Raw genomic sequence first — 18,126 nt, forward strand, 5'->3', positions numbered from 1 at the left:
CTTCAGGATGTCCGTACTTTAGTTGCCGTCTTTGACTCCCACTTTCTTAAGTAGAAAATGGGTAAATGAAACTTGTGTCGTATACGGGATGGTTATGGGGGGCTGAATATGTCCAACACCAGAGCGAGTGCCTGCTATATAGATGTGGCCAGTCATGTCATCATGGTAATATTTATAGGTAATAATCAGGTCAGTGGCATATTACCCCACGGGTAACATTTTGTCAGCCACTAATGGGGGGCAAGCAGTAGTTGCCACGCCTGCTTTTGCAGGCCCAGTCACCTTTGCATGGCCTTTGATGGAAGCCACCTCTGTGAGAATCAGGAGGAGCTGGTCCAGTTGCTACTGTGAAACTTTGAAGCAGAGAGCAAACAGGAAGGCCGGTCTGCTGGACCACACACTCTAGTTGAGGAGCCAAGGCTTAGATCAAAGAAAACAGATGCTACAGCAGGAGAGGGTGTGATACATCTCTCAAGAGCTGTGCGGCACAGGCAGCAGAGGCAGGTATCCAGAGGTCCTGCCCATCTGTCCAGGAAAAGGCAGACCTGGAGGGGAAGGAGGTGGAAGCTGGTCCGAGGTCAAGGTTCCCAGAGCAAGGGGCCGGACCCTCTGACCTGACACGAGGAGGCAGAAGGTCCTCAGACCTGGTGCAGGAGCTTGTCGGGATCTGGCCCTGACCTAGTCTCTTAGATTGGCGTCCATTCACTTCAGCCCTGAGTCTCTTTAGAAGGAACCCCACTGGTTCCCACCTCTGGGCTGTGAGCACAGAGCACTCAAGTTGGGGCCAGGATGTTCTCTGACAGACGTGGTCCTCGGAAGTCCCAGCGGGACCCAACCCCGCATGGACCAAAGAGCCTTCTGGGAAAAGACAATGAGGGTGACGTTCTCCAAAGCTGCCCTGGACCCTGTTGTCAGCTTTCCTGTGAAAATATACTCCTCAACGTTTGGCCCCTGCTTTTTGTTGCAGTTGTCACCCTGTTTATGACCGACAGCTCAGTCTGCCTAAGCCCCACTGTGAACTTTGAGTTTGTCACCAGGCCAAGGGCTCCTTTTCTGAAACACCAATTTGCCCATAATGCCCTCTTTCTTGCACCCTTTTTACTAACACGTCATTTCCAGTAATTAAACCATGTCCACTGTTGGTCCAGCTTTGGCCTCTGCCCAATCTAATTATTTCTCTGATGTCAACCCTGCCAAAGATCATACTTAACCTCAGCCCAGGCTGTTCATATACTGCTCCAGCTTCAGCCCTTGTTTGTCGGACTGATGAACATTGATATGTAGAGAGAGATGAGGGCCCCCTGAAGATGTGTGGACCTTAATAAGGGGATGAGTAGGTTGATACCAGATTATCTAAAATGACAGAGATGTTCAGCAGTTTGGGGGAGTTAAGACTGTAAAGGGGAAAGTTAGGGCCGTATGGTGCAGAGATTTCATAGCTAAAGCCTTACTGTGGGACTGAGATCACAGCTGAGTGAGTTTTAGATAGGAGAGGAAAATTTCTAATCCTAAACAGTTGAGATCTACCCAGTGGTTTGGGGAATCCTGTATTATTAAGATACATTACTGTGACTGGAAGAGCAAATACCCATACAATGGAACGTGACAACGAAAAAGAATGAAGTATTGACATATATGACAATGTGGATGAAGCAAAAATAGTATATCATTTACCACAATGTAAAACATGATGAAATGAAAGAAGTCGGACACAGAAGACTACATATTGTATGATTCCGTTTATAACAAGTGTCCAGAGTAGGTAAATTTATAGAGAAAGAAAGTACGTTCGTGGTGGCCAGGACCTGGGTGGAAGGACTGCTAATGGGTACTGCTTTCTGTCAGGGGTGATGAGAAAGTTCAGAAATTAGTGGTGATGGTCGCACAACCTTTCTTCTGAAAACCACTGAGTTATATAAGTAACTTTTGTGTTTGTGAATTATATATCAATAAACGTGTAATAAGAGTATTTTTCAAAAGATATATTATTGGTTCAGTGTTCTTTTAACTGCAAACAAAGGTGATACTCTTCTATTCATACCGATGTTCTTAAAAGCTTAGGCATTCATACATAGGAAATGGACTACTTTATCTCATACCCAACCTTGAACTTCAAAGAACAGGAGGCCACAGCATCTTAATTTTGGGATGACTGTTTCTGTTATCTGTTTCAACCACGCCAGCCTAGAACAATCTGATGTAAATATCACAGTCCAACCATCACCAAAATTTTAGTCATGTGGAATGACAAGTTTCAAGCAGAAATTCAAATACTAGGGATAATAAATCGTAGTCCTACAAAGCTATATTCAAAAAGATACATGCACCCCTATCTTCATAGCAGCACTATTTACAATAGCCAAGACATGGAAGCAACCTAAGTGTCCATCAACAGATGAATGGATAAGGAAGATGTGGTACATGTATACAAGGGAATACTACTCGGCCATAAAAAAGAAGGAAACAATGCCATTTGCAGCAACGTGGGTGGACCTAGAGATTGTCATACTAAGTGAAGTAAGTCAAAGGCAAATACCACAGGATATCACTTATATGTAGAATCTAAAATGTGACACAAATGAACTTATCTACAAGACAGAAACAGACTCACAGACATAGAGAACATACTTGTCGTTGCCAAGGGGGAGGGGTGTTGGGGACGGGAAGGATTGGGAGTTTGGGGTTAGGAGATGCAAACTATTGTATATAGAGAATGGATAAACAACAAGGTCTTACTGTAGAGCACAGGGAACTATATTCAATATCCTGTGATAAACCGTACTGGAAAAGAATATGAAAAAGAATGTATATATTTATATAACTGAATCACTTTGCTGGACAGCAGAAATTAACACATTGTAAATCAACTATAGTTCAATAAAATAAATTTTAATAAACAAATAAATACTAGTCCTAGTATTTGGTACATGTTGAGTAACTGTCAAGCTGTGCAAAGTGGATTGTGTCTCACTTAGTTATCCCACTGACCTCACGCAGGAGATATTGTCCTTATGCTTTACAGATAGATACAGACTGAGGGACAGACATAGTAATTCCCTTGTCCAGAGTCACACATCCCAGTGAAAGGGAAAGAGGAGGTTTTTCCCATGGGATTTGACGTCCAGGCTCAAACACTTATTACTGAATTGGTTAAAATTGAAAGCCTCCAGGATGCCAACTTGTAAATTTACCACAGCTACTTACTATGGAAGAACCATCTAGCGGTCATTTTCCTGTTGGTCTGTATTCTGTTGCTCAGCACACCCGAGAGACGGCTCAGACACTTTTCCTTTTGAAACACCTTGAAATCTTCATTATTTTATATGTGTTTGTATCATAAAGTCAAGGGCAAAAAATGATATCCTGTTTTAGGAAGAGGGACATATACCAGGGTGGCAAAATTGGTCTTTCATTAATGCAAGTATTTTAAAATTATATTAATACACACAGGTGTATGTAGAGTTCAAATAGAAAATTTATTTTTTTAATTTTTTTTTTTTTTTTTTTTTTTGGCCAAGCCACGCGGCATGTGGGATCTTAGTTCCCCGACCCAGGGATCGAACCTGTGCCCCCTGCAGTGGAAGCACAGCGTCTTAACCACTGGACTGCTAGGGAAGTCCCTCAAATAGAAAATCATTTAATGAGTCAATATTTCTTTTTCTTTTCGCAGAACAACGGTTCCCTGGTTTGGTGCCAGAATCACAAGCAGTGTTCTAAGGTACGTTCCCTACAACTGTGTCAGTATTTTAAAGAACGTTTCATTTTGTAACAACTGTTAGAGTCACAGGACGTTGCCGAGCTAGTACAGAGAGATCACATGTACTCTTCACTCATTTCCCACCAGCGGTTACCCTTTACGTATATGCAGAACAATAGCACAAGCAGAAAATCGCCTTGGTACAACATATGTATATAGTTCTGTGAGATTTTATCACATGTGTGGATTTAGTTAGTGTGGCCACCACTGCAATCAAGATACATATATCAACATTGCTATATACTACCTTATTTCTCTCTTTATTCTCTAATTATTTCAATCAAAAGTATTTTTAAGGAGAAAACATCTTCTGATTACACGAGAAGATTTCATGCGTTCTCCTTACACCTAAGTTGTTTTGTATGCGTTTATTGTGTTTGTGTGTGGGAATTGCTCATTCTCTAATCGGATTCTTGAAGCAGTCTCTTTTCTATCTTTGAGTACTTCTTGTTGCACACACATGCTCTCAAGTTACCATTATACTCATTCATAGGTTTCATAGCATAGATTTCTTACCTCAGTCCCCAAACATCACCATCTTTAAATATATTTATATGTTTATAGAGAGAGTATATATGTATGTATGTGCTTCAGCTCCAGTCTCAAAGTCGGTTTTATTCAGATTATATAAGTGAATAAAGTTTAACCTTGCTATCAATACTGCAGCACTTTGGGATTGTAATAGCGTTTGATGAGATTTCTTTCATGGTTACGACTACTAGACCGAAAATTGAAGCATTCCTTGATTTTACAACCAAAATTTCATCTGAGCAATACACAATAATATGAAACAGCATATTTATGAAGCACTTTATTAGTTTGAAAGGTCTTTCAAACAAATTATCTCAAAGTAAACGGTTGTAGAATAATGTTCCTAAACCTAAAACTTCACTATAATGATACATTCTGACATTCATGCATGCGTTGTGTCGTTTAATCTGCATGAGCGTTATTAAAAACAGAACAGAATTATTTATGTGAATGTGAAATTATTATTATTAATAATTATAATTAATATTAATAATTATAATTAATTTGGTGAAAACAAACTTTGCTTAGTTCTGACTCTCTGGATCCTGGGCAGAAATGAAATGTCTGGTTTATGATCCTTTAACTCTTTTTATATAATATCATACATATTTGCTCTGATAAGATATTTTCTGGTTATCTATTATATTCATTGTTCTTCAATTGGTGTTTTGGGTAATTTGTTTATGTCATCACTGCAGGAGAGGATATATATGTGTGTGTGTGTGTGTGTGTATGAATGTATGGCTATGAGGCTGACTAAATTTCATAAGTAGTATTTTTGTCCAGTTTTGTTAGTTGGGTATTACTTGAATGATAATTTGTTGTATCAGTATTATTGCTCACAAGCACCTCTTTTCTCCTTATGCCATCAAGAAATTAATTTTTTTTACACTTGAAATTTGAATGGGACACGTTCATTTAAACTGCTTTTAAAATATCCTAATTAAAGAACATTGCAGCCCTAGGGAATACAGATTGTTAAACCATGTTTTGTAATTGAATGATCAAGGCTGACCTGAGAGACTGAACTTGACAAGAAAAGAAATCAATTCCTTTTGCCTGAAAGCAGAAATGAATCAGTAAGTCATAGATAACTTCAACAGAAACTTTGAAATATATTACAAAGCCAACATAAATTTAAGGGTTGTCTTTAGTCCGAATACTTGGGGATGAATCTTATATGTTAATCAAAGTTTATGTCTTTTGGATATTATCACCATGGGATACATTTGCAGATAATTACAGTTTGCACTTCTTCTGAGATTCATGAAGCATTGTGTAGGCTTTTCCTTTGCTTTTCAGCTTAATGAGGTGAAGGGTGAGCAGTGGTAACTCCATTTTACCCATGGGGAAATTCAGGCACATACGTATTGCATAATGTCCTGGAATCACTCAGCAAATCAGTAGAGGTAAACTAAAGTTTGGAATGCCATCTCCTAGGCTGTGTTGTATAGAGAGCAACAACTTGAAAAACCGTTTTGAGCAAATATTCGGACAGAAGAGTAAAAACACCTCATCAAATCAAGAAATAATGCTGATGATATAACTTTCTGAATATATATTAAAAGATAAAGTTTACATAATATTTTATAGAAAGTACACGCTTTCTAATTAGTTCTCGTTGTGTTTGCAAAGCCCATCACCTTCAGGATCCCTCCAGAAGGTGAGTTCTTCTTCCCATCTAACTGCCTGCCTTGTCCAATCTGCCATCATCTCTTGCCTGGACCCATCCAGGAGCATCTTCTTGGGTCTCCCAGCTTCTACTCGACCCACGTAGCTGCTGGAAAGACCCTTTAAACATATCAGCTGAATCTTGCTGCTGTCTGCCTCACACCTTTTAATATCTTCCTACCTCACTCAGTCTAAAACATCGGCCCTGTCTTGTCTGCCTGTGCTCTCTCTCCAACTTTCTCCTCTGCTTTACCCCCATCAAGCCTGCTTTTCCCTCCACCAGAAGGCTCCTTCCGCAGTCACCCAGCTCACCGCACCCCATTCACGTCTCAGCACAAATGCCACCTTCTCAGCCTTGCCCTCCCAGGTCACCTCCCACCCATTTACACACTTCCTCGGCCTTATTATACCCGCACGACATTATACAGTTGTTCCTTTATCTCTGAGAGTCTGTCTCCTTCACCAGAAAGTAAGCTCCGAGGGGCATCGACTGAGTTGTCTTTGTTCATTGTGGTATTTTCAAGCCTAGAATGGAGTTTGGCACAGAGTAGTTGCTCACCAAATATTTGTGAATGAATCCATGAATGAAGTCCATACAGTACATTTTCTTCCTCCCCCAAAGTACGTCATTACTGTATTACCTTCAGGAAAAAGGTTATAATCCATTTTGTATCCATGTAACTTAGCATGATTATTTATTATTAATTAGGAAAATCTTCCTCCTATAATGAAGCCAGTACTATGAAGTCAGGGGTCTTTGGCATCATTTAGCTCCTAGATGATGTAGAGCAGTGACTTACTGTCCTGCATGGTTTGAGGCCAGTGGTTCTCAAGCTGGAGCGATTCTGCTCCCAAGGGGACATTTGGCAATGGCGGGAGACGTTTTTGGTCGTCACTACTGGCATCTAGTGGGTGGAGGTCAGGAATGCTGACAAACTACAGGACGCCCTCACAGTGAAGAAGCTCCAAGCTCAGTGGTGCCGAGGGAGGTTGAAGAACCCTGGTCTGTGCATTTTGCGAGTTATAAAGGAATTGAAGAACACGCTCCTATTCTCAGCAGTTTTACTTTATTATATGAAGGAAAATAAACATATAATTTACCGAGCATGTGGTATGCACCAAGCACCTTTTCAGAGGCTCATTATATGTTAGGAATTCTAATGCTCATCATATACAATTTCTTTATTTTTATTTATTTATTTATCTATTTTTGGCTGCGTTCGGTCTTTGTTGCTACACACGGGCTTTCTCTAGTTGCGGCGAGCGGGGACTACTCTTCGTTGTAGTGCGCAGGCTTCTCATTGTGGTGGCTTCTCTTGTTGTGGAGCACGGGCTCTAGGCACGCAGGCTCAGTAGTTGTGGCGCATGGACTTAGTTGCTCCGCGGCATGTGGAATCTTCCGGACCAGGGCTCAAACCCATGTCCCCTGCATTGGCAGGCGGATTCTTAACCACTGCACCACCAGGGAAGTCCACGTCATATACAATTTCTGTTAAAGGCCAGATAGTAAATATTTCCATCTTTGTAGCCCATAAAGTCTCTGTGGCAACTACTCATGTGGCCACTGTAGCCTGAAATCAGTGATAGATAGTCCCTAAACAAAGGACAGTGGCTGTGTTCCAATAAAGCTTTATGTGTGGACACTGGAATCTGAATTTCATGTAATGTTCATGTCATGAAATTTTATTATCTTTCCCAACCATTAAAAAATGTAAGAACCATTCTTTGCCTGCTGGCTGTACACAAACAAGTGCCCGGCTGGACTTGCCCATTTGCCAGAGTTTGCCGTCGCATTCACATATGCAAAATCAGTCAAAAACAAAACAGTACAGTTGCATTTGTCTCTCAGTACAAAGACATATCTTGGTGTATTCAAACTAAAAAATGGACAGTTTCTAGCCTCCTGTGTGGAACATTTTTGGTCAGCTTGAGAGGATTCGTTGAATGAATGAATGAAGGAATGGTAAACAACAGTAAGAAAACATCAAATCACAATTAATTTTTGAAAATTCAGTGTTAAAACGCAATTATTAGAGCCAGTAAAAATTGTGGAGTGCTTCAAGATGGGCAAAATATGGCTGGATGTCCCCTCTTGCACCCTTGCAGGTTATCTGCGTTGCTCATCGTCTTTGAGCTATTTTGTTACTCTGTAAATGTAGAAAGCTGGTAATAATGCAGGTGATTCTTGTCCACGGAAATGCAAATGGTTGTGTGCAGTGTAGTGCGTTGATGCTTCCCCCATCAATAGACCATTTTGCATCTAGTTGTATATCCATTCTAGCATTTGTTTTTGTGTGAATATATTTATATTTCTTGGATTTCTCCTTTGAACCAGTAACATACTACTGGTTCTTGCAGTATTTCATGAGTTAAATCGTGGACACTTGTTCATTTTATATTTGCATGCGAGTCATGCATTTACTTTATAAAATAAGCATCCTTTGACCTTATGCTGCTCAGTTACCTTTCTAAGCATTGCATCCAAGAATGACGTTCTTGTTGACACGCACCCCTGTCTGGGAGCAGGCATGCTCATCCTTCTCCTTTTGGGTGTTATAACTCACTCACCCGACTTTTGTTTCCCATTTGGTTGTGAGGATTTGAGTTGAAAAGCAGTAATTTAGGGCTCAATCTTGGTGCGGTGGCGTGTTGCTTTGATCTCAGTGGGAGTTCGGTTCTTATAAGGGCTCTAACTCCAGATTCTTAGTGATTTTGCAGGTTTTTTCAGAGCCAGATTTCGAGGTGAGGAAGATTGGTTTTGCTTGTATGAACATCTGGGCAGTTTCATTTGACATCTCTGAAACTTATCGGATAAAGGTCAAACCCCAGAAACATGACTGAATGTGACTGTTGAAGGTTTTTGGGTTGTGTTAGATGCCTTCTGTGATTTACGTGGTAATGACTTTAAATCCATAGAGCCCCAGGAAAATACATCTTAAGGAGGAAAATGAAAACTCAGGCACCCATGGAAATGCGCTATGTCCAAACACGCAAAGAACCAAAGTTGAACAGTTAATTTTTTGTAATATTCTAGTGTACAACAGTTTGAAAGTTCAGTTGTTTTATATCCTTTCAAACATTTAAAGCCTATTGTAATACTTACTGACATTCATACAGTTTTCCCTGACTTTGTGTAATCGACTTCAAGGACAAAGTTGACGTATACTGAGCGTCTCTTGTCCAACATATTGATATCTTTTGGGACGTACCAGTTATTCCATAGGCAAAGCCACCATTGACATTGATTGTCAAGAGAAGTTGTAGGACTGTGCCACTGGAGGAGTAGAAGACTTCTCCAGTGTTCAAATTAATTCCCTTTATTTTGGATACCAATGTTATTATGTCCATAAGTAATGATCATGATGTTATTTCTAAGTAAATGGGATGTGATAATCTAGGAAGAGAGAAATATTCTCTTTCCTTAAACCAGTGGAATGAAAATGTGTATGGAATGCGTATGAAAAGAAATGGTGAGGCGTGTGAAAGTTTGGCTACTGTTCTTTTGAAATACCAGTCTGTACATGCATTATGGTACTAGCATGATGAATAAAAATTGTCAAAGGCACATTTGTTAGACTATCCTATAACATCATGCCAGTAAATGGCATAATTTTAAGTACCCCAAAGACCATGATGTGCTTCTGTGCTAACCAAGAGATGAAGTCTCTCCTCTGGGACACCTGAGCTCTTGGATTTCCGGGTCTCCATGCAGCTGGAAAGTCACATCCTCAGCAGCCTTGAGTGAGGGGTCCATGTGTAGCTACATTCTCAAGTACTCCATCCAGTGTCACTGTAGGGGAACATTCAAGTCGGTATCATCTCTGAGGGGAAGGCAGAAATGGAGAAAAAAAGAAAGAACAAAGTGAGAGAATGGGGAACAACAGATAAAAACAAAAAGAACGTACAAATGGGGGAGCTAAATGAGTCCCTAGTTTCAGAACTTCCGTTCTGGAGTGGTGGGTGCTGAGGTTTCTGAGAATCAGCGAAGGCTCCCAGCAGCGTCCCTGCTAGGGCTCAGGCAGGTGGATCGGTGAGTTGATGATTTTAACAATGAGAGATTTGCCATCTGTCACTGCCTCCTGGAATGCAAGCTCACAGCCCTAATTGGAGCCTTCAGCATGGAAGGCAGCCCGAGCTGGTGTCACTGACTTGCTTTCCCTCACACCGTCATTCTTATGGTAAGTGTTTTCTGCCCCCACGCTGGGAACTTTTATCAAACATATTAGTGTGCTTTGGGGCGATCATTAGCCATCAGTAGCTGGAACATTCCAGGGTGTTTTTTAGCCTGGAAACTAGCCTGTGTGCTGCAGTAACTTGCAAAAGTTGGCCAGGCTCATAGCACCATCAATATTTAAGGAAAAGAACAGGTTCTTATTTGGATTTAAATCCAACATGTGACATGTTAATAGCCCAGCGTGTTTCTGATTTTCCATATCGGTTTTTATGGATGTGAAAGACTTCCACCTGCTGTAAACTTCAAAGCAAAGACATGTGGAAGGGAAGAAGCACCTCTATGTAAGTCTTTATCCTCACCCCTTCCTCAGCTCTTCCTAGCAATTTCTCCTTCCATCTGATGAAAGAAGATGCAAACGAAATCTCTTATTTGGTTCATGACTGAGGAAGGGTTCCCTGAAAGCTGGCTTTAGAAAGGGAATGCATTTTGAACATATGAAACACATATACATCAGGATGCGTCACATGGTGATAATGGTCTGACAAACGTTTTGAAGTTGTATTCATCAGAAGGCACACAGAGGAGCCGGGATGAGCTCCAATTGCTTGAAGATGCTGGGTTTGAGCTGGCAACTGGCAAAGAGGACCAGTGTCGATTGAAGGATGGGCATGGTTATGTTTTAGAAAGAAGATAGACTTGGACTTCAGTAAGCTGGGGAGGGCAGAATTTGTGGGCACTGAATACGTCATTGTGCTGAGTTGCCCTGCCTTCTCCAAGAAGTAGTCTCCCCTGAGGTGAAAACTCTCACTTGAATTTAGGGGTGGGGGGTCAGCATTTGCTTTTCTGTGTTCATGATTGTGACCCCATCTTGTAGGTAGTCCTTGACATGGGGGTCAAGTTGTTCTACCTAATCATACACAGGAGTTCCTCTTAGAAGCCTAATATGTGTTGGTACATGGTCTGTCTTGGAAACACTATTGCTCGATGTTTGTAAAAGAGCAGTTGTTATAGGGAAATAAATCTAGGTATTAATTTCAACTCTGTTTTTACTAGCTGACACTCTCTTTACTAGGAGATGCTCTTGTGTCTAATTTGCCTAAAGAAGGAATATAGGCTAATTATTTGAAAAATTAATTTTCCTTTCTCAAGATTTCTCACTTTTGATCTATTTGATGTAGAAGAACTTCCTTCATCCTATAAATAATCACATTCAATTACCTTCGTATATTTGTTTTCTAATCTTTGGGGTCATAGGACTTTCTGTAAGATTCATTGCTCAAAGTATGATGTTCTTTGGGTGATGTTGTTACTGAACCAGACTTGGGTCTGATTGCCCGTGCAGTAAACCCAATCTACTGACACTGGGTTGTGGTGAAGGGAAGTGTAGTGTTGATTGCAAGGCCAAGAAAGGAGTATGGGCGGCTCGTGCTCAAAAGACCCAAACTCCCTGATGGCTTTCAGGGAAATGTTTTTAATGGCTCGGTGAGGAGAAGGGCTGCAGGTGTACCATCAGCTTGTGGACGTAATTTTGATTGGTTGGTGGTGAGGTGACCTGGTGGTATTTTGGGAGTCAACGTCATCAACCTTCTGGTTCCAGCTGGTCTGGGGTCTACGTGCTTGTGGTCAACATGAAGTTAACTTCTTCCACCTGGTGGGGGTTTCAGTATCTCCAAAACAGCCCAAGGACATGGCTCAGAATATTATCTATAGCCCTTGAGAAGGAAACAAACGTCCTTGCTTTTGTTTAATGGCTAAACTATTATTTTGTCTTGCCTGACTGTTTTCCTTTGTTTCTGCATTTTTCACTTCTCAGATTAAATTTGTTTTTTGGAACTCAGGGAAAGCCTAGGAGGCTAAAGTTTTTCTACAAACGAGAGGAATGCAGAGGACATGGGGGGATGGTCTGTCCTGGGAAGGTACCATAGGGTGCTGCTTGGTTATATGAAGTGTGTGTGTGTGTGTGTGTGTGTGTGTGTGTGTATGTTTAATGGCTAAGCTGGGCATTTGTTCTAAACTCTTTTTCAGCCTAAAATTACCATAGCTGTGCATGGGATCGACCATTGAGTTTGTACCTTTTGCTTTCTTCTGGGTTGGAAGAGAAAATTTTTCCTAAGGAGGATCTTTATCAAGTACTCCCTTCATCTTCTTTGATGAGTGTCTAGGCAGAGTTAGGATGACGTTTTTATTCAAACAGTCATCCTCATTAGGACCTCTAATTTTTGCTGTGGATGTCAGAGCTAACAGCAGTTCTGCTGGCTGTGAAATGACAGTGACGTAGCAACAAGCCGCTGCTCTCCTGGTACTAGAACTAGAATATCAAACCTTTGGGATCCTTGCAGTACCAAAAGGCACCAGAGAGAAACAGTATTTATACATGCCTGATAGATATATAGTTTCCAGATGCTGTACAGTCCATGCTTCCGTGACAGGACTGACTATGTCCTTTCACAATCTCAAAATGGTCCTTTGACAAATGACATTTACTGAATCCCATGTTGCTGCAATGCAGCACGTGTAATATTCTCAGAAACTGTCTCACAAACCCAGTCACTGAGGCCACTCTGAGGAACTCGTCAAGGACAGTGGTCTGTCATTCCATGCCATCTTTAGGAGAAGACTTGGGAAAGCATTCATCGTGTCCACTTTATCAGTACTAATTATGCGTCCCTTAGAAACCGGTAGATATTTTAGCCTGTGGACACTGTGTTTTGCCCTTAGAACTGACTGTTAGAAAGCTGAATGGTAAATAAAATCACCTCCTTTAACAAGATTACTGAAATTTATCCCGTGTGTGTGTGGGAACTAGCTTTATCCCTGACTCCAGTGTTTCTTCTCCTTTATCTTGTTTTTATCACACACACGTGAGATTTGTTTTCTAGCTGTATCCTGTGGATCTTTGTAAATTATCTTGAATCCTTTTAGGAGTGAGAAAGGCAATAGATAAATCCATAAATCCCTAAAATAACAAATAACTAGAGAAATGCCCCATCGTGGCTGACACTTGCCTGGTACGTGGTTTAGTTTCCTGAACCATTTTATCCACAGTTTCATGGTTCACTGAGGTGAGATGACAAGACAGCTATATTCCTAGCAGAGCTCTTTCAGCCGGTGCTGACAACGAGGGCTTCATTCCTTGGAAAGGAGCGAAGGTGGCCACTTGTCAGTTAGGTAATGGCTGTGACTGGGCAAAAGAGAGAAGAAAATGCAGTTTCAGTTGTGAAACCGGGGGGTGCGTATGGACGTGTTCTGAGGGGGAATGAGGTAAGTGGAACAAAGGTGAAAAGCTTTTGTTTGTGAGCGCCTTTTCGAGCCAAAGGGGTTTGGCCCTGTCTTCACAGATCTTAAGTCATAAATAGCAGAGGTCAAAGAATAGTCTTTAAAACCACACAATAAAGAAAGAACTTCTCTCAACTGGGTCTTTTCAGAGCAGAGCTACCAATGTGGGTGAGTTCATTTTCCATTCGCATGGGGGAGGCAGCGACTTAAAGTGTGCACTTTGTAAAGGTGGCCCTCCCTCCCTCCCTTCCTCTTTTCTTTCCTTCTTTCCTTCTTTCTCTCTATTATAGTATCTATTAGAGTAGCAAATGTTGATGTCTAGGAAGAACCTTCCCAATCTGCCTTAGGTTATGGGAGTTCCTCTTGAAAATTTCAGGCATAGAGTAATAGAAGTGGATGAACTGGGCATTTCACCATCTTTAGCTACAGCAGAAATCCCACTCGGGCTACAGCGTGTGCATCTCCATGTGCTTTTCCTCACGCCAGTAGCTCAGTTCACATGGATGCTGATGTATATTCGTGTTGGAAGACAGGTCGTGGTAAGGCAGAGCTGAAGGGGAGACGTGTGCTGGTGGTCAGAAAACTGGGATCACGTGGCATTGCCTTATTAAACACCGGGCATTTTAAGTAATTACAAGTGACTGATGCTGCGTCAGATTCCGCATAGGGAATGAGAACTGTGGAAGCTGCCTGGGCCAGGCCGGGCCTTGCGCTGTGCAAGCGGAGGTCACCGGGTGTTCGGCCGCCTGCAGATGTGGCTGGTCCAGCCTTTCGTAGACGTTTCTCACGTGCCTTGGTGGCAGCTTTGTGGAGAGGGGCCGGGGAGCTGCCCGCTCTTCCTCCGGACGGGATGCAGCTCTTTTGGAGTCCATCTGCTGATGAAGGTGGGGCTCTGGAGGGCTGGGCGCCTCTGGGTTCTCACAGCTGCAAGGTTGAACTTGGGCGGTTGCAGATGAATGAGCCGCCTTTCCCAAGAGAAGCTGCATAATGGCTTCGGGACTATTAAGCTGTGAAGATTCGTGCGCTGGCGTTTGGGAGTGTGTGTTCCGCATCTTTTCCTTGGGGAGCGAGGGGGGCATGTGCGTTTTTGGCTTTTTACATCCAACTGTATGCACATTTTCCCTTTTTGTGTGAGGAAATAATGCCTGCACTAAGGGTAAACCCTCCCCTCCTCCTAAATCCTTCCACAAAAAGATACTTATTAAGGCTGGCATTCTGAAGAACTAAATGCTTCTTTAACTTTGCTTTATCTGCTTCAATGAGCACAGTGTACCGAGTCCGGGGAATTCACATTATGGCCGCGAGCCGCCCTCCCTATTCTCTGGGGCTCTCTGGGCGCAGAAATAATCCCTTCCTAGAAGCTTTTGAGAAAGGAACTGAACTATGCGGGCTAATCAACTGTAAATCATGGCCATCCCCAAAGTATTGCACGAAGTTGCATCGAAAAGTGTTCCGATCACCAGGAAGCCTAATTTCAGGACCTAGGGCACATTTGCAGCAAACATGTTGATGTGCTGTGTTTTAAAACTCTGGAATGCGGCTCCTTTCTGCAGCCATCCTCCGCTTTTGTTGTTTGCATCCTGTGTGTGTTTATTTCGTTTCTTTGTCGTTTGGAGACAAAAAGACAATGAAACTCCTTAGAACTTTTGTTTTCCAACTGGTAATGGAGAATATTATAAGGAGAAGTGAACTCTGATGGAATGTTGAATTACAAACGCTCGGAGGCTTTTCTAGATGACTTCTAAATCATTTTCTGCTCAGTCAGGGGACAGTATTGGGGAGGAAAAAAATAACCTACTTTGGGAGAGTCACATCTGCAGGCCTCTGTGAGCCACCGTGCTACAGTCCCCGTGTCATCACAGTAGCTGTCATTCTGCTGAGAGGTTGTGTCTTGCTCAGGACGAACGCAAAGCTAGGTCGCCTGCATTCTCCTTGGACCTAAGGTAGTATCAACAATGCATTTATAGTAACATAAATCAAGCCTTAAGACGCTTAATGTATAGAGGTGAAGGCTGTCTTTCTGAATCACTGAAATCTAATGGAAATGGGACAGTGGCATTTGCTCTCTTTTGGAAGGCAGAATGAGAGCTTCATTTTTGGCCAATGAAATGTCCCTTCTTTACCTGCCTCATTCTCCCCGATATTCCTCCGTCTATACGTGCACAGACCACTGCCATTATTTCTATCCTGAGATGTGGATTCAGCTCCATACCGATCATTTCTGATTTACGGTCCTTTAAAAACCCTTTAAGTTGCTGTGTCCTCATTGAGACACATTTCTTCTGCCCTTTGCATGAGAGGTGGTGAGCGTCACGTGGAGAGTCTGGTCTTTGGGCTCCAGGGCTGAGGGTGTGACTTACAAGCTCTGTGACCTGGACCAAGTTGCCTCTTTGCCTTCTCCAAACCTGTCTCTCACCCTGGATTCTCTATAGTAATTAAAAACATGGATATTCACTCCATCACTCAACCTAAAAACTCACAATTCTCCTTGGTGCCAGCCTCTCCTTTACCTTTATACCCATCCTTCCGCAAAGTTCTTCAGTTTCATGCCTCAAGCTAATTTGCCGTCCTCTCTGCTGTAACTCACACATGTATTGTCCTTGAAATATACTTGTCTCATGGCCTCTATTTTCTCCGTCTTTCTACTATTTTATGCCTCCCACCTTCTTAGAGCAATGCTTCTCAAACATTAGCATGCTTAAGTGTCTCCTGGTGAGCTTACTCGAGTACAGATTCCTGGGTCCCACCTCCAAAGACTCTGATTCAGTAGGTCTGGGTTGGGGTTTGAGATTCTGTGTTTCTAAGAGACTTCCAGTGGATTCCGGCGTTGCTGGTCCAGGGTAGCTGCAAGTTTCTCACCATTAAGTCTGATGATAGCTGTAGGTACTTTTGTAGATAGTCTGTATCAAGTTGAGAAAGTTTCCCTCTATTCCTAATTTACTGAAAGTCTTTATCATGAATGAGCGTCAGATTTTGTTAAATGGTTTTCCTGCATCTATTAATATAATCATGTGATTTTTCTCTCTTAGCCTGTTATCGTTATGGATTACATTAATTGATTTTTGAATGTTGAACCAGCATTGCATTCAATGCTGGGATAAATCCCTGTTGGTCAAATGTTGTGAATTCTTTTTATACAGTTTTGGATTCGGTTTGCTAATATTTTCTTGAGGATTTCTGCATCTGTGTTCATGAGAGATAATTTTCTACGGCTTTCTTGTAATGTCTTTGTCTGGTGTGGGTATTAGGGTCACGTTGGCCTCATAGAATGAGTGAGGAATTAATCCCTCTGCTGCTATCCTCTGAAAGAGACTGTAGAGAATTAGTATAATTCCTTCCTTAAATGTTTGGTAGAATTCACCAGTGATCCCGTGTGGGCCTGGTGCTTTCTGTTTTTGAAGGTTATTAATTATTGCTTCAATGTCTTAACATAGATATAAGCATATTCAGATCATTGCTTCATGTGTGAGTTTTGGCAGGTTGTATCTTTTAAGGAATTAGTCGATTTCATCTAGGTTATTGAATTTTGGGGCATAGAGTTGTTCATAGTATTCCTTTATTATACTCTAAATTTCCATGTGATCCACAGTGATGTCCCCTCTTTCATTTCTGATATTAGTAATTTGTGTCCTCTCTCATCTTCTTTGTTAGCCTGACTGGAGGCTTAATGATTTTATTGATGTTTTTAAAGAAACAGCTTTTGGTTTTGTTGATTTTCTTTATGGATTTCCTGTTTTTAATTTCATTTATTTCTGTTCTAATTCTTTTTTCTTCTCCTCACTTTGGATTTAATTTGTTCTTTCTTTTCTAGTTTTGTAAATCGGAAACTTAGAGTATTGATTTCAGATCTTTCTTTTCTAATATAACAGTCAATGCTATATGTTTTTCTTTAAGTACTGATTCCCCTACATGCCACAGGTTTTGAAAAGTTGTGTTTTTATGTTCATTTAGTTGAAAATAATTTTGAATTACTTTTGAGATTTCTTCTTTGACCCATGTGTTATTTAGAAATGTGTTGTTTAATCTCCATGTTTGGGGGTTTTCCAGTGATCTTTCTGTTATTAATTTCCAGTTTTCATTCCATTGTGATCTGGGAGCAGACATTGTATGATATCTCTTCTTTTAAATTTGTTATAGTGTATTTTATGGCCCAGAATGTGGCCTGTCTTCATGAGTATTCCATGTGAGCTTGAGAAAAATGTGTATTCTGCTGTTGTTGGATGAAGTAGTCTATAGATGTCAATGATATACAGTTGACTGTTGGTCCTGTTGAGTTCAACCATATCTTCACTGATCTTCTGCCTGCTGGATCTGTACATTGCTGAGAGAGGGGTGTTGAAGTCTCCAGCTATGATAGTGATTGCACCTATTTCTCCTTGTGGTTCTGTTTGGGCTTGTCTCATGGAGTTTGTTAAGAACCGTTATGTCTTCTTGGAGAATTGATCCCTTTGTCAACATGTAATGTTCTTTTTTTATCCCTGATAATTTTCTTTACTTTGAAGTCTGCTCTGTCTGAAATTAATATAACTACTCATGCTTTCTTATGATTAGTATTAGCATACGTTTAATCTATATGTGACTGTATATTTAAGGCACACTTCTTATAGACAACGTATAGTTGGGTCTGGTTTTTTGATTCATTCTGACGATCAATGTCTTTTAATTGGTACATTTAGAATATTGACATTCAAAGTGATTATTGATTTAGTTGGGTTAA

The 18,126-nt window shown here is 41.2% G+C and overlaps 1 protein-coding gene across 1 annotated transcript in view; it reads left to right on the top strand.

Moving 5' to 3' along the window:
• The window catches only part of ANOS1 (anosmin 1), a 189,769-nt gene that overhangs the window by 33,647 nt on the left and 137,996 nt on the right, over positions 1-18,126 (top strand). The window contains exon 2 of the mRNA XM_060001814.1: positions 3,671-3,718. Within this exon, the coding sequence (XP_059857797.1) occupies positions 3,671-3,718 (48 nt within the window). The remainder of the gene's footprint in view (positions 1-3,670; positions 3,719-18,126) is intronic.

This window comes from Delphinus delphis, chromosome X, assembly GCF_949987515.2.
Source record: "Delphinus delphis chromosome X, mDelDel1.2, whole genome shotgun sequence".
Taxonomy (NCBI): domain Eukaryota; kingdom Metazoa; phylum Chordata; class Mammalia; order Artiodactyla; family Delphinidae; genus Delphinus; species Delphinus delphis.